Raw genomic sequence first — 24,831 nt, 5'->3', positions numbered from 1 at the left:
AGTAGAATCCGCTCAGGAGGAAAAGCTGAGCTGCTTCCGGTTTACTTCAGAATAAAAGCTTTCGTTTATCATAATTCATTGATACAGAACAGAGGGAAAATCTTTCTTTACAGAATAATGTTGGACTATTTTTCAATGGAACAGAATATTGAGTAGTAAATATCTATTATATAGGGTGACACATTCCATATATTTCATCTTCTATACCTTTTTATCCTGCACACTGCGTCATTTTTGTCGTTGCTTTGCTCACATGGCTCTATGCAAAATTTGTGTGGTTACTTTGTGTTCATGTCATTTTGTGACTGTTGTTAAATATAATTTCCTTTGCCCTTCTTTGTAGTTGTTTCATGTTTGCGATGATTTTTCTCTCATTGGGATTTTGTATTTTGATCTCCTTTTAGTCGTTTGACATCACAGAGATACGTCTTTTTTTTATCTCTCTGTGGTTGTGACATTAATTTGTATCTGTTATTGTTAGGTGTAATTATTTTGTGCTTTCATGAGCATTTGCCAGGGTCTTTTCGGTTGGATTGTGGGGTCTTTGTGGTAGTTCTGTAACTTGATCGATTTCCATTTTATGCCTCTTCATGTTCATCTCTTAGGAGTTTTTTTAAAATTTTGTATGACTTCATTGTATCTTTTTCTCTTTTTTGAGATCCTACAACTACATCTTTATGTACTACTAAAAGTTTATCATACTAAAAATGATAAGCTATACCTTTTTTTGTAGTTGTGTGTGATTATTTGTCATTATTTTGTGGATCAATTAAGCATTTTATGAAAAGTATGACTATATTAACAAATGTTTGTTTGTTTTGGGTTTTTTTTTTAAACCTTTTTGTATGGTTTTCATGTTTTGTGGATGTCTTGTGAATCTTTGTGATATCTTTTTTTGTTCCTATACTAATTTGGACCTCCTGTTAACGCATTAATTTGATATTTCAATGAATTAAATAACATTGCTTAAATCGCAAATAAAAAAATTATGACAAAATATCTATCTTCATATTCATATCTATGGAAAATGTTTTCGATTTATCTCTAATACTAAACTACAGTTTAGTTGATGAACAGTGTGGAGCAAGAAAACAGGAACTATTTTCCCAACTTAAGATAAAGGCTTGATTTGAGCACAAGAGACTGCAGACGCTTCGTATTATCATCAGCTGAACTACACAAAAAAGGAAAACAGCTTGTTCCCCATGTGCTGAGAACTGACTCTATATACATACCTTGCTATATGCAGGATAAATTATTATATTTCTCCTAAAATCAATAGCTATTTCTTTGAAGATAGGAATGTCTGACTCTTGCTTGACGAAGCTTTGTTTCAGAATCTCGTTCACAGAGATGCAGTAAATTGAGCAGCTCAAATATGAATTTAAAAGAGTGACAGTCCTTGTGGGATGCTCAAAGCTCAGAGCTACATGAGTGCCCGCCGTGTTTCTGCTACAGCTGTTCGCTCCAATCAATGAATGATTTAAGGCCCGGGCGCCCCGGCGGATTCACACGGTGTGTGGTTATACAATGGCTCCAATGTGGCGACGGGCAATTAGAGTCGGAGAGCTCGATGTGCTATTTTTGTCCCCCGTGCCAATCAGAGGTGAACTTAACGGACCACATGACTGCATCGGATTCATTCTGGTGATATATAATTAACACGAGTGCAAGAAAGCAGGGCAACCGTCATTTCAAAAAGGGATGCTGGCGGATCATCTGGCGCTGTGCGGCTTTCTTGAAACACAAGCCAATTCATGTTTGGGCAAACTGGCCTCAAGTTGACTGCGGAGCATCCATCCTCTCTATTGTGCCGTATAATTCACTTTCCTATAAGCTGTGCCCTGGGAGATGAGGGACAAACAGAAATGTGATGATATCAGCACGGCCATAAAGATGTTTCATTGTCATCAGAAAATGTCTAGTCTTGGAAAGACAAATTGGATTGCAGGGCAAAGCCTGGAGTGGAATAGAAAGTAAGGCCTATTACCAGAGTCGTACAATAATGTAGCAGGAGGCCATAAAGGAGCAGCAGAAAGGTTTCCAGTCACAAAATGGAGTAAGATGCTAGGAGGAAGCTTTGGGCTGCTCTTAATATAATTGATGGAGTAAAGCAGTAGAGAGAGAGAGAGAGAGAGAGAGAGAGAGAGAGAGAGAGCGAGAGAGAGGGGTGGATGTTCTGCAGCTTAGCCAACAGTAAAACCTGCAGGGCTCGAGACAACATGAGGAAAATGTCAACAACAGGACAAACGGCAACGTCCGAGCTTTACTGTCCATTAAAAGAAGGAAGAGGACGGGACCAAAACAAGGTACTTGTCTTCACTTTGTCCCAGCAGGAGCAGCACACGAGGAGGAGGAGGGTCGTCTGCACCGACGGTCCAGTAACAAGCAGCAGATCCTTCGGGGTCACGACCAGGACACTTTGTGATGGAGAATCCTCCCCCTCGTATTCTACCACAACACCAATCCTGTGTGTGAATGAACTCAGCACCAGCCTGTCATTTCAAACTCCAGATAACAGCAACATGTCACAGAGACACAAAGGACCTGTTTCGGTTCACTTTTTATTTATGTTGCCTCAAAGATGACACGGTCATTTGAGAGCATCTTCTCAACGGGAAAGCGAAGGAACAAGAAGCAGACTCGGATGGGACGGCTCTCTGTGGTCAGAGGGGCTGAGGACATAGTCCACGAGGACAGGGTGGAAGAGAGATCACACAGTCTGTGACAAACCCGAGACGTACGCACGTCTCCACAGTGGTGTTGCTCGGAGTCATTTATGCCTTTACAACTACAGACATTCTTTCACAGTAAAATCATAAATCACTTGATTCGCTTCGCGCAGCTCAGGGTGGCAGGGCGCAGGAGCCAATCAGGACGAAGGAGAGGGGGCCTCATGGCAACCACTATGGCTGAAACTCAACCCCACTGCTGGGGACCAGGAGAACTTCTGCACATGGAGATAAAGAAAACTCAGCACAGGAAGTCTCCTCAGCACAAATGGGGATATTACGTATGTAAAAGAAAGAGTGGTTGTATCCGCCACTCTGTTTTGAGCAGACATTACTATCGAGCACTATCAAGTACTTTTCTTACCAAGTTTTTGTATTATCCGAACAATTTATGTGACAAAATCAAAACGAATGAGAGAATCTAGTCTATTCAAATACGATTGCTTCGTTTCACTCTGACATTATTTAGTAATACGTCTGTCTCGCTGTCAAATAGTGTAAATGTAATTGTTGTGTTGCTGGAAGGTGCTGTTCTGTTCTCGTTTCTTTGTGGAGTTATCATATTCTCACTGCGCATGTCTTGATTATCCTCCCAGAGTAAACTAAAAACATACATACAAGCCAGTAGATACATACATAGATCATTGTTGGGGCCATTGAAGTTCAGGTTGTGTAGAAAAACAATCCCACAGTGGGTCAGTAAAGACTACTCGGGTTTTCTTTGCCCTGAAGATGGGAAATAATCAATAACACACACGAGGTAAGCAGTGTGCACACACGGTAGTGGATGAGCCAAAGCAGCGTTCACACAGAGAACATAATGAGACCATTACTACTTTGTGGTTGCACAAATGTGTTGTTTTTCCTCCATGACACCTGCCAGAAGTGATAAAGGTACAGTTCACGCAGCGGGTCACATTGTTCACACTGAGAATAAATTGAAACCATTAATTACTTTTTTTTTTTTCCTGCCAGCACAAATGTGTTGTTGTTCCTGCATGACACCCACCAGGTTTCACAGTAAAGATATGCGTTGGGACTTCTAAGTAAATATTTGTAACGAGGCTGCCTCGATTCCATGTGGAAAACTTTTATTTATATGGATTTTTATTTAATTTTTTTATTACTATTAGATAGTTCATTAGCTACGATCCCACAAACTCTCCTGAAAGCAGCTTCTGGTTTGGTTTGATTAAAGGTCGGCTGCTTGCGTGCATTTTTATTTACTCCTCATTAGGACATGCTAGAACAACTGCAACTACCAGCTGATAAATGAACTATGGCGATGAATTAATCAACGCTTAATGATTTAAGCTTGTCCAATTTAGCTGTTTTAATTGATTGTTCGAAGAATTACAGTTGTAAAACTTCAGCCTGACAGATCCAGACATGGCGGCGCCATTACACAATGATAGTTCCTCACGTTTCAAGATCAGTGGAGAATGTAATGAACTCGTGAACACCTAATGTTGCATTCATTTGAAATTGATCAGGCAATAGTTGCTTTTGCTTTAACCCAAGAGCCACAGCTTTCAGTTAATGAAATATGAAGGTTGTATAAGTCTGGATTGGACAATGTTTGGAAAAGAAATGCTCCCCACGTCACTGAATCATTACTATTTACCTGACAATTCCAATGAATCCACGACACCGAACATAAAACGTCCCTTCAACACAGCATGTGTTCATTTTTCTCCATAAACTGTTTCTTTCAACAAATCCCACATATATTTTTCATAACAAATATTAAAAATGTGTTTACTATTCAGTGAATAACGCCTGAAACCGTTCAGGTTACCTTAAGAAAGCCTCTGCTCGAACATAAATCATTTTGAATTTTCTATTTACACCTTTTTTTAAATTTTTTCATCAATTTTTGAATTTGCAGCAATCTACGTGACGTTAATGCTTTATTTACTCCAGAAGAAGGGGGGAGTGGTACTGGAGAACAAATCAAGACTGAGAGCAGCCAGCCACGGAGAGAAAGGCTGAAAGGCCGCAAAGAAATCAAAGAATAAGCAACCAATTAAAAGTTGAGACAAAAGAAGAGAAGTTGTAAGGTTTAGTCTGCAGAGATCAGAGTGTCTGATGCCATCAGAGAAGAGTCCGGAGAAATCTTAATTAATGTGACCCATAATGAGCACGGCCGTCCTCAGAGCAGGCCAACAAGGACACGGAGGACATAAATGAATGCGGAAGGTGTTGAAAACTGCTCAATAACACCTCGGCGTTCTTTTATTGACAGTCTACAAAGGTGGGTTGAAGTCTTGAAGCCTGTGATCACGCAGTTAAACCTTAAGCAACCCTTCCATCAAGCCCGCCCACAGACAGTTTGGAGAGCTTTCCCCTCCGGCGGAGCGCCACGTCTGCGGACCGTGGGAGGAAAAGTGGAGCGCTCCCACGCAGACACACGGCGAACATGCAAACCCCACACACAGAGGGCCGGTTGCCTGGCAACAGGCATTGTTCGTCGGCTGTGGGTGTGAGCGGCGTCTCGGCAAAGGTGTGGGTTTTTGTTCGTATGATGGTGCGTAGCGGGGCTGGGATCAGATGACGCTCGCGGTGCCTGGAGGTGGGTGTGAAAGGTGAACGGCGCCGGAGACGAGGCTGGTATAATGAAGCTGGTGGGCAAATGTAAAGAGAGGCCGTTTCTCACGGATGGCTTCAGCATTAAAAAAAAAAAAAACGTACGTCGGTGATGTAGATGTTCTTGCTTTAATGTCAGTCTGTCACGCGGCGTGAAAGCTCCTGATTGAAATGCCTCCAATATGCAGCTGAAGTGCATTATGTAAGGACATTAAAAGCGTTGACGCTCGTTATGAACAAAAGGTTGAGTAGGTTTTACCGGTACCAGAGGTGACATTATTGGAATAATCACTTCTTTAAAAAAAACAAAAAAAACAACAACTTGAATGTCACAGGAAAAATGCTGTAAACAAGTTAGGTAACAAATAATAAAAGCAAACAGCTTTTTGTATTTTTTTTATTTTAATTCTAGATATTGCACCAACACATGGTGTGTGGGGGTGAAACTCTCCGCCTCACACCACATCCTCCTTGTCACACACTGGGGGAGGCGGTTTCTCCGGCAGCTGACCTTTCGGCCACTGTTTTTCTGCAGCGGTTTAATTGGCTTTTGCAGTATTTCAGTAAATCCAGAGAGAAAAATGTTTGCACTGATTATCCATCGAAGATCACTTCAAGCACTTCAGCGCTCTCATCAAGGGTCATGCAGTATATTTGTCAGAGACAACGAGCCCCAGTTCTTCTTTTGAAAAAGACAAATCCCAAATAATTGTTTGTTTTTTTTGTTTATTGAGATGATCCAAGGAGTTTGTTTTTTGTTTTTTTTAATCCTGTACATCAATTTACATAATCACATCAGCAGAAATCACAGTGAGAAGAAGCTTTTGATCACACCTCTTTTGGAAGAACTGGTGATTGGCCCATTGCTGTTGTAAATTAAAAAAACACTTGAATCAGTTATATACACAAAATGATGCATTCCTAAATAAGATTATGTCTTAAAACTACTTGCTGACATGATAATATCTTATAACTAGTTCTTCTGCACCTGCATGAGTGACAATAACAACAATGTTTACCTCCAGAGTGTCGTGATTCCCTTTTATAGTTGATAAAAATGATCCAACTTGGCCGTCTGTCCACTGGAATGTCTTTGTACTCCTTTGTTAATGTTTTCGTGGATTGTTCTCTCCTGCATGTGTGTGTGGTCTCATTACATAAACAAACAACAGGGCCCACTAGTGGCCCCACATGAAGACGACATTGTTTTCCGTGTAAACGCTTTTCTAAACTTCTCAACCTTTCTCAAATAAAAACGAAGCGTTTTTGCTTGAAGTGTTGAAGTGTTGATGTGTAACCAGGTTCTAAGTTGATCAATGGAAACAATTGAAGCATGAGTAAAAAAATTTATATGAGTACAATTAACTTCAGTATTTATTGAGCAAATTGAGTAATGACAACAAATTCCTTCAAGGTAACACAACTTATATCCAATAAGTACAGTGCACTTGTTTAAACTTGTTTGAAATGTGTTTGAGGAACTTGATGGGATTCAATTATACTCATTTATACTTCTCTGCTTGCAACAACTATTACAGAACAAGTTTCATTTACTCATCCAATTTTACGACGTCTGAATATTTCATCGTAGTTTTACTAACTTTGCACGGGTTCAGGCTACCGGATTACACGTCGCATCGTCAGCCTCACGGTGTTCTGATGTTCCCCCTCCTCCAGTGATTGCACATAAGTAATAGCACAGGCACTAATGCAGAAACAATATAATAAACACGGAGAAATCTATAATCAAGAAGCACAACAACAAAACATTGAAATGGGTTGATTTTTCAAATTGAGTGTCATTATCCCCACTTGTACAATTATCATAATGCGACCATTGAGAATGACTGCCGTTGATTTAGATTTACCCTCCACACAATAAAGAGTGAGGATGTTTGTTTCTTACACTGAAATGTTTGTTTATAGACACGTTTGAGACAATCATCGCATCACCAGGCTCCAGGAAGTTCAGAAAGGTTCAGTCAACACCTCGAAGACGAAGGCGTCAGCAGGACACCCATTCATGTGTTTCCAGCTCTATTTTAAAACAATGATCACATCCCTGCTTGTATGCTCACAGGTGATGACAATTGAATGTGTCATTACCTCGGTACGGGGAATGGCTCTCTAAAAAAAAAACAATTTGAAGAACATCAATCTCTATTTTTACGTCATCTTTTGAGCAACGACGTGCAACTCAAAGTGCCTCTGAAATGAAATGATAAAAATATTCAAAGGACACAAACAAACATATATAGCTGCACATTGATTGTATGCATGCGCCCTTCACTGGGAGATTGAGTCATCTACAAAACAGTACTAACCATTAACCTCCCTTAGGCCATACCTCCACCTATCCACACACTGCAGTCGAAACTACCAGCTGCGATCAGTGCAAGAAATGGATTTTTAAGTATCATTTATGCATTGTTTTTGCATTTTTGTTTCAGAAACGGTTTGCATTTATATGGTAACATTTTGGAAAACTGTATACATTTATAATGAAAAGTCCGGAACACTGAAAACAATGTAGTTTTCATGTTGGGTCAGAGCACAATCCGCTATGAATATTAACAAAGGGAGAACGCGGACATTCAACCAAGTTGCATTATTATTATTATTACGGTGGCTATCAATAAGAAAACTGCCAAGTGCCAGGAGAATACGGACTGGGAGTCATGACACTCTGCATCTACTGAGCATGTGCAGAACAAATATCCACAGCAGCCCTGGTAAGCATGCGCTGTAACAGTTTTGAATTGAAACATCACGTAAACCAGACCTTTATATGCTAAACTGGTACAGAAATGGGGGAAAACCTCCTGCGTGTGGGTTTTAGAAGATCTTGAGAGAAACACATTGGCTCCTACTATTGACTCTATTTCCTTGGTGGAGGAGGACTCTGTCTGCTTTAACTAAAAGCTTTGTTGCAGATGATTATTTGTGACTGTATGTGGCTCCATCTTAAAATGGTTGCTGCATTTCTGAGTCTCCCTATGCAAAACAGAATCTCATCTCACTCAGACTTCCTGGGAAAATGAAGATAAGCAGGCTTAAACGATATCTGCTCTCCAGAGACGACTGTCATGGTTACCGAGTGGTGATGGCATGTGTGCAGTTTATTTTAGGCGCCATCACATTCTCCTTATGTCTCCAGCACCTCCGAACACTACGTCCAATACAACAGCTACGTTAAATTGAAGCTGGATGTAATTGCTCTGCACGGAGTTAAACGCTGGCGGGGTCTTCACGGCAACTCTTCCTGGAGCAACCGGGAATGTGACGTCCTCGTTTAATAAATATGGCCACTTTGTCTCACACAAGGTTTGGTGATAGGGTCATCATTAAGAAAAGGGGAAAATCGATCTGTGGCAGGCAGTTCCTCTCTGAGTGTCTCATTCATTCCCTTCGAAATCCATTTCAGCTGAGCACAAAGGAAAAAGTTGGTCTGTGTGTGTGAGTGTGTGTGTGTGCGTGTGTGTGCGTATGTGTGTGTGCGTATGTGCGTGTGCGTGAATGCATGGGTGCATACATGGTAAACTGGCTTTTGTGCAATTCATTAGAAATTCTGCTGACAGAGACTTGCAGTGAGAGCAGTTGTGTGCGCGTGGAACGAATATCAAGAGAAGTGTTCCTGCTCAGAGATGGCCTGCAGCTTTAAAGATATCAGCCTCTTCATATGAAGATGTACGACGTCACAGTCGCGCACGCACGCACGCACACACACACACACACACACACAGTGTCCAGAGAGTCCATCGATAAGTGTTTAGTATTCAGAGCCACAATACTTTCTCATTACAGTTAGTAATCCTGATTAACACAAGCTGCAGAGAAAGAGAATAGCACGGCTCAATAGGAGGAAGGCAAATGAGGTACAGTGTCATTGAGAAGGAGAAAAATGAAGCATGCGTTTGGGTTTTTAAAGATTCAAGAATTAAAAAAGAACTTCTCTGCCATCTGCTCACATTTAATGTGCACACACACACACACACACACATTAATTATTTCTGAGAGGTTCACTCGATGTATGTTAAATATATTTTGAAAATGATCCTATTTTAATAGTGTATTGGGTTAAATTTGGACTTTGTGTGTGGGAGACCAGGCTGAATGGAATAGTGACTTAATGGCATGCTATAGCTGCTTTTTAACGGACTTTCTGCTCCCGTACAGATGCTGAGCCGTTAGAATCCAACCTAGTCTTAGATTCTGCTTTACCGTCATTATCTTCATTAAAGGCGTTCATATTACATCAAATATGTCTCGCTGAATCCCTGTTTCTGAATCAATATTAAAAAGATCCCATAAAAAAAGGTTATGAGTTTCAGCATTTTCAGCTGATTTATCAATAAACCTAAATTGGAAATGTGTAGCTTTGAAGAAATACACAAACTAAAACCTGGCATCTTAATCTATTGACATGTCTTCATTAAAAAAAAATAATAATAAATTCACCACACACTCTGATTGTGTTACAAAATCAATGTGTTGGAGATCAATGAAGACATTGTGGTGCTCCAGTCCTCCAGATTTACTGTTAAAAAGCATTAATCCATGAGAGTCTTGCATCATGTGGAAACGATATCAACCAAAGACGTCATTTGAAAAACAACAGTGTCCAAAATAGTGAACTAAGCAGAGTCACGCGTGGCTTAAGTGACTGCAAACGAAAAGAGAGCGCCGTGGGAAGATGTGGGAGAGCGTGTGAAAACCAGAATCTGACACAAAGGACTCAGACGCACGACTCAGGACTCAGTCTGAAGAAGTAAAACCGGCCAGCTCGGTCTCAGACGTGAATTACACACAAAAAAACACAAGCAGGTAAGAGCAAACATGAAAATTGGGCCAGGAAGCTGGAGCTGGAGGCTTAAAAATGATATGATGGCAGGACGGCGCACACAAACACAGCCTTCACACATAAGACACAGGTGGAGACAATCAGGTGAGAGAGGCCGATCTGCTCAGTCGGGCTTTTATTACGACTGAAACAAACATTCCAGCGGAGCGACGTGGCATATATGAAGCTCTGTTCAGTCTTGAACTCCTTGTGCGTTCAGGTGAGAGAGGTGGCGGCGTCGGTCACATACAATCTCCTCAGAGGTTGTATGTGCTTAATAAAAGATGAGGGGAGACAGCGATACCTGCAGGTACACTGGCTCACCGCTCCGGCTGGATCTGATGACAAAAACAACGGAAATACTATCCAAATATATTAAACAATGCTCATGATAATTATAATAGACTTTATTTAAAGACGTCCTTCAGTGACACCAAACCTAGTTTAAGGTGTATTAAAGTCTGGCCAAGGATATACTGATTAATGAAAAACCAAATGTTAATACTACGTCATCAAACAGAAGGTCACCTTCACCGGAAACACATTTAAAAACTGTCTCTTATCTGTCAATGCTCTTTGAGTCAGCTCTAAGCATTGGCAGTGTTTGATTTCGCCAAACTCCTGTTTACAGCGAGAGGAGCGTCTCATCAGTCCTGAACTAACATGAAAGATATATGATTAAACATTAGCAGCAACGCCGTATTCCCCTAAACATTAGCTGTATATAAGAAGTATGATGCTGCTTGTTTGCACGTTTCTTGCCGTAAATGCATAAATCGGTTTGGAGTAGCACTAAAATGTTTCTGCAATGGACTGATGTAACTCAGCCAATGTGTCACAGCAACACATGGAGATTAGAAGACAAAACACAATAAGCGGCACTATTTGTTTGCCATTACAAGTAGAAAAAAAAAAAAAGAATCAAATGACATCCCTAGTTTCTCACAGAAGTAACCAGAAATTGATTTAAACTTTCCCAAACAATAGCACTTAACTGAAATGACTCACCACGACAACAGAGTGTGTAGGAAGTGTGCTGATGTCACCACGTTTCTGTTTCCTCCACCTTCAGAATGAGCTGTGACACGTGCTTTTAAAGCCGACTTCCTGTCTGTTATGGTGACGTCCAAAGTGCGTCTCGCACAAGACCGTCACGACACGGAAGGTCTGGACAGGTCTGGGCCCCGTGTCACGTCGCCTCGGGTCGTTTATCGCCCTCAGCCTCACTACTGCAGTTCGTTCTCTCATCAGCTTCATTTCCAGCCTCGCTGGGCAGTAAAACACACAAACCAACTGCTGTTTGCTGCTGTGCAAACAGCCCACAGTGTGCAGAGGTGTGAAATTGAACAGGGGTCTCAACTTCTCTCTCAACCTCTTTTTTTCTCTCTCTCTATATATATAGAAATATAAATTCCTCACACGAGCACTTTATGTGTGTTTGGACTGAGCGTGACTCTCCTTCAAGTGCTCCCATTATCTCTATTTGTACGATTCATCACATCGAGACCACAAAGACACACAAAAGTGATTTAATTTCTGGACAGTGACCACGGAGGCGGCGGGCCGCAGCCGGGGTGCGCCGTGCCAACTGTTCGGCACCTCGTCCCACTGAGCCGGTATAAATACTTTTGCCCTGGATGTGTTTGGCCTGCTCTCTGGGCCATTTAATCTCTCCGAAAACGACTGTTGAGAGACAGACTCTCGCTGCTCCGGAGTTCCCCTCTTACAGTTTGGGTCAGTTTGACCCAGACGGCTGAACGGATGAATATTAAAATAAGTGCCTATAATCACTCTCCATTTAACAGCCCTCAAACATATGTCATGCTTTAAACTGTGCATGAATAGCTGCATGAATCTTTTAGTATGCACTCATCTGTAGTTAGTTCATCATCCAGGGACCCTCGCTCCCTCCAAGGCCATTCATTTTTCATGGAGCCCCGCTGGTGATGGAGCATGTCCACAAGTAGGTCTGGGAAATTACTGTGTGAATCTTAGATGTTTTGTGCCGCGAATACTAAAAAGTACTCAGACCTTTATATAATTGAATGCTCCTCTTGGTTTTTTTTTTTTTTATCTGTTGTAGCCGCTCGCCTTAAAAAAACACACTTAAACACAAAAACCAACATTGTTTTATTGATCACAAGCTGCTTTGTACCGACTTCGAATGAGACTGTGCATTGAAAATCTTTCGAATGTTCTCCAAGAAGTTCTCACATGTGATGTTTAAGCTTTGAACAGGATCATAAAATCCTCCCACAGAACGTGTTTCAATTGACTGTATTTGCTTTCTGAAATTAACTTGTCAAATCTTTATAGTTTGCGACATGCCTCTCAGGGCAGTTATTGTTGTGTTTGTTTTGGGGTTGGGTTTTTTTTGCAGTGGAAACTACTTTTACGACCCACCACAACATAATAAATCCTCTAAAATAGATTTAAGTGACAAATCAGTCATCATAACGAAGACGAAATGTGACAATAACACATTTTGCCCGTCCGTCCGTGATCTATCGTCCAGGTCGGTGGCACCAATCCATCACAGCCTCAATAACAAAAACACCGCCAAATCCACACCCACAGGGCGCCACGGGAGATCTTTCAACAACTATTGTATTAATGTTGCAATCAAATCAGACATTGAACTTGTAGGGAGGAGGAATCCTGCTGACTTTAGTGTGTTTGATGGGAGCTGAAATGGTCCAGTTTGTCGTGGAGGAACAGTCGTAGCTTCCCCCAGTGATGCAGCTCACCTCCAACCCACCGCCGCCGCCCCGGAAAGAAGCATCCATACCACAGCGGCACCACAAAATATCTTCCAGCTTTAACACACTGCTCCCGTGATGACATATCAGAGCTATGAAGAGCTCCAACTCAACGTTACAAGCCACTGAATGAGGATTTAGTTAATGTTTTGGCTTTCAAATGGAGGAATCTTCTAAAAATGCAGGATTGGGATGGTTTTGCCTTATTTCACGACATAAAAATGTGCATTTCTGCACAAGTTGCCTGAAGTTAAGCTTTTTTCAGTTTGAAGAGTGGACAGTTTTTACTCTTCCAATGATTCATTTGTGTTCACAAGTGATCCCATCTGTCTCTAAGTGTAGTTTTGCACTACACATTTTGAATGTTGCATACATTACCACCTTTCACACTGCTTTCTCAAAGCTCAGCCTGAGACATCAGGCCGCGGATCATCTACTTTTATGTCACTGCCAAACTTTGGTTGTCACCCGTCAGCGCCCATGAGAGACCTGACTGCGTTTTGCTTGATGAAGTGGAGATACTGACTTCTCGCTTCTTCTTCTTTTTTTCCCCCAACGTGATTTAATGGCTCAGTGGGTCAAGGTGCGGCCTGGATTGGAGCATCTCCTGTCTCGACGGTCCGTCACACTGTTCTGTTTTTACCCACACTGCTATATTTGGAGCTGGTGTCAAACTGCCTGTCTGCAGTAAAGCCTCCATCAGGGAGGAGCTGAGCTCAGCTTGCTGGTCCAAATAAAGAGCTTGATGCTTGTTAGTGGTACAAATGGATGCTCGATGGGGGAAGTGTCAGAAGAGAAAATAAAAGAGCTTGAGGATGCTAATGAGGGCTAACACCACTACAAATAGTGAAATTAGATGTTATTTCCAAGTGCTTTCCCCTGGCTATTTTTTTCTCTCCAGGAAAACAGACTAAAAAAAAAACCGGATAAATATACATCTTAGGTTCAGTTTGAGTCTCCACAACTCATTTCCAATGCTTACAAAGGTTAGAACGTTAGAAATCAAGTAGGTTATAAGCATTTGACTGACCACACCCTCAGGAATGCCTGTGGTTATAGATGAGAGTCTTAATATGGGAACTAATTCACCTTTCAGCCTGATTGGAGCGTTTACGGATGATTAAAATGGGAGATACACAGAGTACATCTCGGGGAAAGACGGAGGAGGGGAAAAAAAAAACCCCAAGCCTAAACAAAAAGAAGGCATCCCTGCCAGCTGACTGGTATACGGGACCTTTAATGCAGCTGCAGCTCTTCATTCAGATGCTGAGTGGAGCAGCGGAGGATCGCAGGAAGAGGAGGAGGAGGAGGAGGAGGAGGGACGCTTTTCAAGGAAAACCAGAAACCAGACACAGCTCCATCCTTATCTCTCGCTCTTTCTTTCCCCCCCTTTAAAAAAAAAAAAGAAAAAAAAAAAAGCAAACACTTTGATGCAGGGATTCTCCCCACTACCTGTGCTTATATTTTGTTTAAGGTGGGAGAGCTTCATCCTGGAGGCGGACTGAAGCACATTGCGACAATCAAAGCGTCCTGAATGATCGGAGCTCAGCAGCATCACATTGTATGAAATGCGTCACCGCGATCCGGTTTGCTCATTTACACACATCGGCTCTCCGCTCACGGACCGTTTCCCACACTGAGCATTTAACCAGGTAAGAAATGTTCCTTTTTCTCTCTCGCTCTCTCTCTCTCTCTCTCTCATGGTTTCAGTAATGGTGTGAGGTTGGGATCACTGCAGGCGGGTTTTGACGGTCTGATCCTGAAAACGCTGCTGCATTTGGAGGATTTGTGATGAAGGTCTGAATCCTGCAGGCCTGCACGTTATAGAGGATGCATTGTCCTCACTTCTACACTATAATGCATTCAGAGCTCGTTTGATAACTGATGTGGTCACGATGTATTTATTTATTTATTTGTCATGTTAAATGTGCACACTTCTCGCCTAATTGTTTGGGATTTAGACTTGTGGTACGGTGGAGCTGCTATAACGAGGGGAGGTGGGCGGGTGTGTGATGCTTCAATGTGTGGAGTTTCCCCAGCGGCTCTCATGTGTCTCCTTCTCGGTGCAGGTAACCACATGCGCGGGCCGGTGTCACCGCGCTGAGCCCGGAGAGCACGAAGGGTACTGGGGGTCAGAGAGCGAGAGAGAGAGCGAGAGAGAGACAGAGAGGCAGAGAGAGAGAGAGCTGGAAAAAGTGGACCACATGACAGCCAGAACCGCCGAGGCCTCGGGACTGTCGGTGCCGGTGCACCGCTGTCACGGAGCCCCCACGAACGGCACCTGCGCGGAGCAGCTCAGCATCTTCCCGCCCTTCTCCTCCACCCTCGCGCTCCTCGTGCTGGTGGTCGTACTCGTGGGGATCGTCCTCGTTTCCCTGGCAACGTTCCACTTCCACAAGAGGAAGCTCCGGAATCGGAAGATCCAGCGCGCGCAGGAGGAATACGAGCGCGACAGTCGCAGCCCGGCGCGCGCCGGTGGTGGAGGCGGCGGCGCCGGTGGCGGCGGGGAGCCCGCGCGGCCGTGCGTCATCGTGCGGCCGGTGAGACGCGCGGAGGAGGAAGAGGAGGAGGAGGAGGAGGAGGAGAAGGTCTCGGAGGCGGAGGAGAACCCGGCCCCGCCGCCGCACGAGACGGTTCCTCTTGACTGTTAACGCGGCGCAACTTCAGGGAACGAGACTGTGGAATAAACAGGAAAAGCAATAAGGCACAAAGAACTCCCACGTACATCTCCGCTGCTTGTAGACCACGTAGAAACAGTAACACATGCAGAATCCCGACAGAGTGACACTCACACACACTTTCCTGACGACACTTAGTATTTATCCAACCGGTAACTCCTTATTCAGTATCTGCCTGCTTTGATTCTTGGACCTCTTCTTCCTCGCCCCCCCCTCCTCCTTCAGCCTAAAACGCTGTTTAAACCTCAAACATGTTTAAACTTTAACTCCTCACTGGGACGTGACACACAGTTGTGTTGAATTATTCAGAGCCGGTGACACAACACGGAGCAGAAATGGCGCTGATCTTCCTTGGCATGTCCTCCGACACACTACCAGTACGTAGTTAGAATATTATGGATGTTGTGGTGCTGTTAGGCAGCGCAAAGCTGCACATAGGCTTTAGAAACGGCTTATTCGTTTTTTTTGCGTGGTAGTTTCTTTCCTTCAATTAAGTGACTTCGCATATTTTGCATAAAAGTACTGTCCTCCAATGTGTGCCGGACTTCTGTAGGTATAGCTCTAGTTAGCCTGACAAGATACAAGACTTTTTTGCTGTAGTTATGCACTAAGGATTTATTTCTTTAAAAGTGTCAGATAGTAGAATTTTAGCACTGATAGAGTATTTTAATTTTTGAGTAATTATAATGTATTCACTGACATGTAATAAATTGAGAATCCTTCCAACAGAGGCTTGTGATTGAAGCCAATCCTTTTTTTTTGTTTTTTGTTTTTGATCCTTCACATTGTATCATAGTGGGCCTAATAGAAACCATGTGACATTTATTATATGAATTCCTTGTAAATGTATGCCATTATGAGAGCTGGAATGTTTTGCAGTAACGTCATCTTTCTGGAGTTCATATAATCTGCCTTATACAAGGATAATATGTAAGATTCAAAGTTTATAAATAAATACATATTGCGTAAATACTTTATGATAATCCCTTTAATGTGTGAGTTTCTCTTTGGCAAATGTGCTTCAAGGTGAGCTGATGGGGGGGGAAACACCCCTTCAACACAAGCCCTATTCAATATGGTGCAGGTGACACTTGATAATATGCAAATGTTAAATTGATTTCAATTACATCACTCCTTCCTCTTGGCAAGTACAAATACCCTTCCCCAAGGGAGATCCATATTTGCACACGGTATTGTGCACAGAGCCTCTTGAAGCTCTGGAAGTCTTGTCTATTAAATACAGAATCAGATCAGCTGCATACAGACCGAAGTCTCCTGAAGGCTTTGGGCCCCATCAATCTTCCTGTGTGATTTACGGACATGAAGGTTATCCACTGACGTCCCACTCAAAACCTCAACTTCTCCCTGTAATGAAGTTGCATGATGTCGCACTGGAGGTCAGTGGAAATGAGTCGGCGTCTGTCAGCGTGTTGGCGCTGCACCAGGACACCATGTTCCTTATTGTCCCCAGCAGGCCTGGGAATAGGATGGAATCCTTGGCAAGATGCCAGGCTGGAGAAGGTGCACTGACAGGCTGCCCATCTATCTTATCTCATTGGCATAAGTGCAGCAGAATGAAACCATTTATCTTCACAGGAAAATTGGACGCACGTCGAGGAACAATGACTAATGCACCTCACAGCCGAACATACGTTTCCCTGTAAACGATTCACGGATCTGCTTCCTCACCACCACACACGTTCCAGCATGAAAACCTGCAATCTGAAGCAATCGGACTAAATTGTGAATTTGTCTCACGTGGATAACAAAATGAATCCCTCCAAATATCTGATCATAATTTCTTATTCCTCCATTCCACTTCTGCTCGATTTGTTTGTGTATCAGTAGAGGAACACCTTCAATGCAGGCTGAGGGATTAAGCTGGATGACTGTGTGAGGCAATGAGGAAACGTCAGTGACCAGAGATGGATGGACGTCAATGGCGTCTGGGTGGATATTGACAGTTCCAGCTCGATGAATAGTCAGGTCAATGACCAGGTACGGGCAAAGGTAAGTGGTCACGAAAGATGTCTGGGACTGTCAAGAGATCAGCCTGAGCTCAGTATGATGGGGAGTCAATGGTTTAAAAGTAGGGGTGGTCTATGGACTGGCCAAACGAAATCAATTGATTCACGTAAAGAAGTCGGTGGCTTTTAAATTATGGGCTTACAGAGATCTTAGGAGGGTCGTGTCAGACATTGAATGGAGGTCAGTGGGAAGGAAGAGATGTGTTAATGACAAGCAATTGATGCTCCACCAATGGCAGGGATCACATAAATGTTCATCACACGCTCAATGGGAGAGAATAGAAGGATATCCATTATGAGAATAGAAGAAGGCAAGAGGGAATCTTCAGTGTTGAATTGGTGGGCATCAGCATCGAATAATTTATAGTGGCCAGAAATGAATGGATGAATGAGAAAAAAACAGCTCAAATGAGTCGAGGTCAGTGCGGAGGAAATAATGACCCTCAATTGATGGAGGAAATCAGCTCAGAATGGACTGAAGTTGACAGCTGGAAATTAATGAAAGTAAAGTGCGAAGAATGGTTCAAAGCCAGTAGCAAAGAATTAATGGAGATCTTTGTCTTGGGAATGGTGAAGGTTATAGCAGCTGCAGCGGGGAGATGGAATGAATGAAAGCCTCCGGTTTGGGATGAATGAGGTCAGTCGTGGAAATAGGTGCACGTGTCTGTGGTTAAAAATAAATCTAGAAATTATGTTAGTGAGGTCAGTAGTTGGAGGAGGAGGAGGAGGAGGAGGAGGAGGAGGAGGAGGAGGAGGAGGAGGACAGTCTGTAGTGAGAGATTGTTATGGATGAAAGCTCAGTGATGGTCGAGATGAGAAGTTGATGGTTATGGATGAAGACCATCGGTCAGTTGTTGTGAATAGTGAAGGTCATTGGAGATGACGGACGTCTGTGATCAGAACATTAGCGGATGCTGTTTTAGATTATACGGAGGTCAATGGGTAGGATTGTGAATGTATGGAAGTCACTGGGTGAGAATGGACGTTGGTAAATGAGGCAGAGGGAAAACACTGACATCAATCCTGAAGGATGGATGGAAGTCTGATAAGTAGAAGATGGAGGTTGGGGGGGGTCAGTGATTGAGGCTGGCGATTGGCTGGAGATTCCTCTTGTGTACAATCAAGGCTGTGGAGCTGCAGTCAAGACAGAGGATGGGCTGACTTTTGTGTTTTAGGTTCGCTGTGGGAATAGCCTAGTTATTGTATATAGTCTCATCTAGAATTAATGAGGCCAGTTTTCAGGGCTTTTTCTGTCCCCAGAGTTCTGCTCCTCAGCGCTGCTGTTAGACTTTCCAACAGGAGCTGGGCAGCCAGTGGCCCACACTCACTGAGGACATTTATTTGCATTCAATGTAAATACCAGGAGGATCACAGTATCTCACTGGAAGCTTCACTTTTGCTCTAAGTCAGTATTGGCATGCCTGCTTTTGGAATGCATGTTGATATCCTTGACTCGTTTTCTACGCAACGCCCTCATTAACTCAACAATTTGGTCCTGCTGCTCGTATTCATTTACTCTTTGACGTCAAAATTATTGCTTTGCTGTTTTTCTGCCTTGTCTTACTCAAAATCAATATATGTCAGCTTTGTTTTGTTGGTTGGCCATTTTAGTGGCATTACAATTAGGATTCAGATCGCTTTAAAGAATACTGATGTGGACATCTGACATTTGCGGCTCTATAAAACATGCAAATGAATAAACTGATTGTCTATTACTCAGTATTTAAGTCGTAGCCCAGATAATTGTGGTTTTTATTTAGTCTGCTGAGTTCTGTTTCTGCAAAGAGCTGCAGCTTTTATCATAACAATTGACTGAAATACACAAAGAAGCAGGAGTAATAAATCAACAACAAAAGAAGGATCAATCATAAGATTTAGAGTTTCAAACTTTTGATAAGAGAATAACATATCCCTCAGTCTAATCATGCAAAAAGGAAAATGAAGCTTGGAGGTAGGTCAGTAGGCTGGCTTGGTGTTTTCCTCCTCTAACAACTAGAGCTGGTCTCTCAAGCAGAAGGTTGCAGGTTTGATTCTCCTTATATCAAAGTACCCTTGAGCAAAAACCCTCCAGACGGCTCCCAGTGGCTGGAGCGAGCGCCTTGCCTGGCAGCATCCTTGGTGAATATGACCAACATAAAGCAATCCTGTCCCGACAAACAGCTTGAACACTGGTGTTGCTTCTGCCTCACGTTTTGCGCATCGGGTGATCGGGCCGACCTCCTGACCGGCATTTGTGGGATCAGCTTGGTCCCGTCACAGTCGCCCAACCACTGCTGGTTGGAAGAATGGGATCTCGTCCCAACCTGGGACGCCGTCCCGGACAGACTTTATGGACTTCGATCATCCGGTACCGCCGAACAACGCCAGAGACGAATCAGTGCCGGGATGACATGTTGAGCATTGGCAGAAGAGATCTGGTGAATTCCACAGAGGAATCCAACTCATGCATGTTTATTACCGACGTGGTACCATTTAAATGCTAATAAACATTCTTTATGATGATGTAAGATCGATGGATTTCCTCACTTTCTTTGCGGTTGGATTATTTATATTTTTGTGACAACATGGTAATCACATGCTAAAGGCTCAGGGTGTGACTGTCGGTGTGATGAGTGGAAAGGGTGTTACGCGTGTGTGGTGCCAGGAAGTCATGCCATCGGTCAAGCAAAAAATGCGCAGGAGGGACGACGAGCCGCCGGGACGGACGAAGAGCGTGGATTTACAGCTGGGGATGTGCTGGGCTCTCCGGACGGCCTCCACCTCTCTGCACCTGCATCGTTACAAACACCCGGCATGGCGGAAGGTACAGTTCACACTCGGCCGAAGCTGCTTTTATTCCACACAGGCACGCTCTGGCTCTCTGTAAAACGCGGGGCGTGACTTTTGTATCGATCGAGGAGATTACATGCAGAAAACGGTGTTAAAATTCATGACCCGAGGGGAGCAGGAGACTCAGACTGTGTGCGGCCTCCTCCGAGCTGCGGCACGAGTCAGCCCGGGTTGTTGTACTGCAACATCTGACGAATAAACTACAGGGAGCGCTAATTAATAGGTTCCCGTTTGCTCCGAGCATAAAACCAACGCTGCCAGCATCCTCCTCCCGACATGCCTGCTGGGGAGCATCAAACTTCAAGCAGCTGCACGTTAACAAAAATAGAGCGTGGGTGAAGATAAATAAATAAATAAATAAATAGTGGGATGATAAACCAGGCTCAGAAAGTTGGGAAAAGTGGTCGGGACAGAAACGTTTTACAAGGTGAAGGGACGAATCAGGTCGGCTCTCAGTCACGGCTCTCTCATACTGATAAGGCTTCGCCCTCAACTTTTACAGCTGCATTAGCAGATTGCTACGGTGCTCCGCAGCCCCGCAGCCCCGCAGCCCCGCAGCCCCACAGCACCGCAGCTCGCCTCCGAGCGATGACAAGTGTCAGTTCAGTGTCAGGGAGAGAGGACGCCGCTGCTCCCATTCTCACCCCTGCTGTCAGGGTTCGAGGTGGACGATTTGTCATCGCCGGACTCTGTCTGTCTGCCTCGTTACTGCAGGTGACTGGACCACACCACAAACCCAGGGGAAGTCGCTCCTCTGCTCCAAAAGGCCAAGGAGAGAAGAGCAGCTAGACTTGGATCATTTGATATTTTATTGTTGGTACTGGGCTTTAGGCCTCATGGGTCCTCGGTACTACAGCCTGGAGGATCACCTCACCAAGACAAGACCACTCATTTACACACATTTCCAACCTGCAGTTGTCCAAATCAATCCCACCAAAAGTCGCTATGTTTACAAACAAACTGGAATTTGACATGTGTTTGTAGGAAATAACAAATGCGTCACAGCAGCTCCAGTGAAAATATCAACATTTGACCGATTTCGCCTGAAAAAAAGCCAGATTTTCTTAAAGAAAGACTCTTCAAGCCACGAGAAAAATCTGAAATGTTGTGAGACTGATTGTCGATCGTTTTCTCAGTGTGAATTGAGATCGAGCGAGATCCAGTGTACAAACAGGATCTTGCCTCGGGGATACTCGGACATCGATGTCAACAAACCCGGGTATGTTCTGCAAAATGTGAATGCTGGAAATACATGTTTTTTATGCGTGCAGTGAGGAAAAATACGAAATATTTATTTTCCGTGTGGATTGTGGTCGAAGAACTTTAGTGACTCCTGAACAAGCCTTCTATCAAACTGTATCCACAGACGCTGTTGAGCATGAGCCACATTAAGTAGCTGTTAGTTTACCTTTATGTGTTGCATGTTGCTAGTTTATTTCATGTATTGTGTTTCTGTTAGAATTCTGTTCGTTTAGTGCTCTGCAATGTTTTTATGTCTTGGTATTTAAAGGAAGTCAGGAATTAAACATCATGAGTGTCTGCCATCCATTCACGAAAGAAGAAAAAAACAAAAAAACTAACCACCAATTTCAACCAGAGATGTCGCCACGATTGTTTCGACGGCAGAAGCTCGCACAGCGTGTAGCGGATATAAAACTTTCTGTCATATTTTCAGACTTTTTGCCCCGCGGTCCCTCTCTTCAGCCCTCTGTGTCTCTGTTATTTCCGTCTGTAGGTTACAGGCCTCCTGTTTCCTTTTCATAAAGAATAAACCCTTTAATTTGAAGACGGTGGCGTGTTTGTATCGTCTGTGCGTGTTACGACAAGAGCGACTGCTTTTTCCCATTGTCAGGAGTTGTTTCCCCTCGAGGAGCACTGACAACAGCACAGTTAGTTCCTCCGACTGAATCAGAGGTTTCCAAGATGGAGGGTTTCGGGGCTCGGCGCCGTCTGTGATGAAATGTTAGCGAGGGCAGCAAGTAGGAAAAGTTTGGAACCACTGAACCTCCTCTGAAGTTTGTGTGTGAATCAATTGTCGGATTAAAACTGAGGTCATTAGAACCCGACGTTATTGATTCATCACCGCACAAACTCCAACAGGATCAAATATTGTGATCGCGGCCAGCTGCGTCTCTCAGGGGAGCAACGTGATGAAAAGAAGTGGACCGGGCTTCCCTGTTGTGCACAGACGAGAGAAACACCCGATGACTCCCCGTGACTTTGCGGGCGGCAACTTTTACAAACATTCAAGACATCGACTCTTAATAAAAGTACCAATTAGAGCAGCTTTAAAATAGATGTTTCATCGATTCCAGCAGTTAAGCTTCTCCTGCAAGGACGCGGTGCGGGGGGGTGGGGGGGGTGACTCTCCACACACAAACCCAATGATTTCTACTGAGACACTGTTTATTCGGCCCGGCCTCCAGTCTGCGTGCATATTCCCACAAAGGACACGGCACCAAACTACGAATATGTTTCTCGAAGGTGAGATGGCTCCAGCTGATGCCCTCCACTGAACGCTCCTGCAGAAGGGGGCTTTAAGATGAGATTACTGATGGATGGGGCTGCCGCCTGCAAACGCCGCTGCGAGATTTATGGCTGCACGGCTTCATGTCCTGTATAGTAATCCATTTGTGGGACACTGCATCATTTTTCTGACAGCCGAATTAGGGTTCCCTGTGATTGCTCACCTTAGTTTATAGCACAAAGGCTCACAACACAACCAGGTCCCCCCCCCCCCACCTGTAAAAATATTGTGAGACGGTCACAATTCTACGAAACCGCAGCTCGATATTTAATGTAAAATTACCCCCCGACTTCAATCACCGGGACAAAACGCCATCATCAGATAAAGAAGCCCAATTATAGTCGACATTTCTTTTATTATAGCGACGACAGACAACAAATTGGATGTGAAGCCGAGATTGTGCCGCTTGTTTTATGGCTCATTCGAGTAAATTAATCACATATACAATATACTTGTCTTAACAAACATACTTCAGATGATTTATGGAATGCCTAAAGAGGTTGACAGAACGCAGAAATTGAGTGCTTGAATTCTCTCAGTAAATAATACAACCAATTAAGGTGCACTTGTCTTAACATACTGTTTGAGTTATGGATCCTGAACTGTTGCAGTACGACCAGTTCAGGTTCAAGTGCAAACCGATCGCCTTTGGTTTCAGAAAGATTCCACGTTCATACGGCAACTTTTTGAAAAGGATGTCGTTTTGCCATTGGGCCAGTAGTGGGTGCTGCTGGTTGTTTTTTGTAATGAAACACAACACGTGCGTGTGTCTCAGCCCCAAGTGTTTTCAAAAAAGTGTTGCATTTTCACTTCAAGATGAGGCTTTAAATGTGTCTAATTTAAAAATAATAATAATAATTGAGCACAAAAATGAGTTAAAAACAAAAAGAAATGATCAATAAATAATGTTTTTCCTCGACAATCACATTTGATCCTGCTGCTTTGAAATTGGAAGTCGTCACAAAAAGCTCCGACTGCTCCAGTCTGAGTTAAAAACTACAGTGCACAGCTGTTTCCGAAAGCTACTGAACCTTGTCAAGTGAATTAAATTATACTTTATAGTTTTACCGAGTCACATTGGCGCAGGATTTGTAGCCAGAAGAAAAACAACATCAGCACCACATTCATCCCTCACATCCAGAATCAGCGCTTTGTTTCCTGTGGTAAATGACAAAGAAGAAGAGGTCAGTCGTCGCAATGAACCGGCTGAGATTTATTCGCCGAGTCTTCAGTTTCCACTTTGATTTAAAGCGGTTAAAATTCGGCTCATTATCTCTCGGGTCGCTGGGTTTTACGGCTCCGGTTCATTCACACCTCGCTCATAAAGTCACTTTCAGTGGAAGAAAAGGAGCTGCTGCGCACCAAAGCTGCACACGGGGAAGCTCTGAGCGAGTAAGAGCGGGATAAGGAGCGACGTACAGAAACGTGTGTGGACTGAAAAACACTGCCTTTTGGTCAAAATGTCTCCGCTTTACGATCCGGGAGTCCGACTTCACTCCTTGAGCACAGTCACAGATTTAAAAAAAAATGACGAGAAGCTCAGAACACAAATGTGTTTGGCATCAGCGGAGACAAACCACCTCCAGAGCGCGACCGCTCATCCTACAAATGCATGCTCCTTAGGAATACTGAAGTCTTGACAAAAGGGAGATAATCACGTGTGAAATAATCATTTCCTTAGTTTTTGTGACTTGAGCAGACTTGAGTGATGGAATTGGGTTTTTTTTTTTTAATAGAAACTGTCAGAACCAAATGTCAGCGTTGGTTTGAAAACTCCGAGACCAGAGGACCAATGAGAGCGTGGTGGACAATACAACACTCCATAAAGCTGGACTGTGTCCACGTGCAGTTTA

The 24,831-nt window shown here is 43.5% G+C and overlaps 1 protein-coding gene across 1 annotated transcript; it reads left to right on the top strand.

The window, feature by feature from the left end:
- Window positions 1–15,121: 15,121 nt before the first annotated feature.
- On the top strand, window positions 15,122–15,568 carry LOC308139178 (uncharacterized protein; the record flags this gene model as incomplete). Its single annotated transcript, XM_080508523.1, has 1 exon — window positions 15,122–15,568. The coding sequence occupies one exon, from the start codon at window positions 15,122–15,124 to the stop codon at window positions 15,566–15,568; it is 447 nt and encodes a 148-aa protein (XP_080364649.1).
- Window positions 15,569–24,831: the final 9,263 nt, after the last annotated feature.

The sequence above is a fragment of the Blennius ocellaris genome, assembly GCF_963422515.1.
Source record: "Blennius ocellaris genome assembly, chromosome: 14".
Taxonomy (NCBI): domain Eukaryota; kingdom Metazoa; phylum Chordata; class Actinopteri; order Blenniiformes; family Blenniidae; genus Blennius; species Blennius ocellaris.
This window is presented reverse-complemented; position numbering and strand designations above follow the sequence as displayed.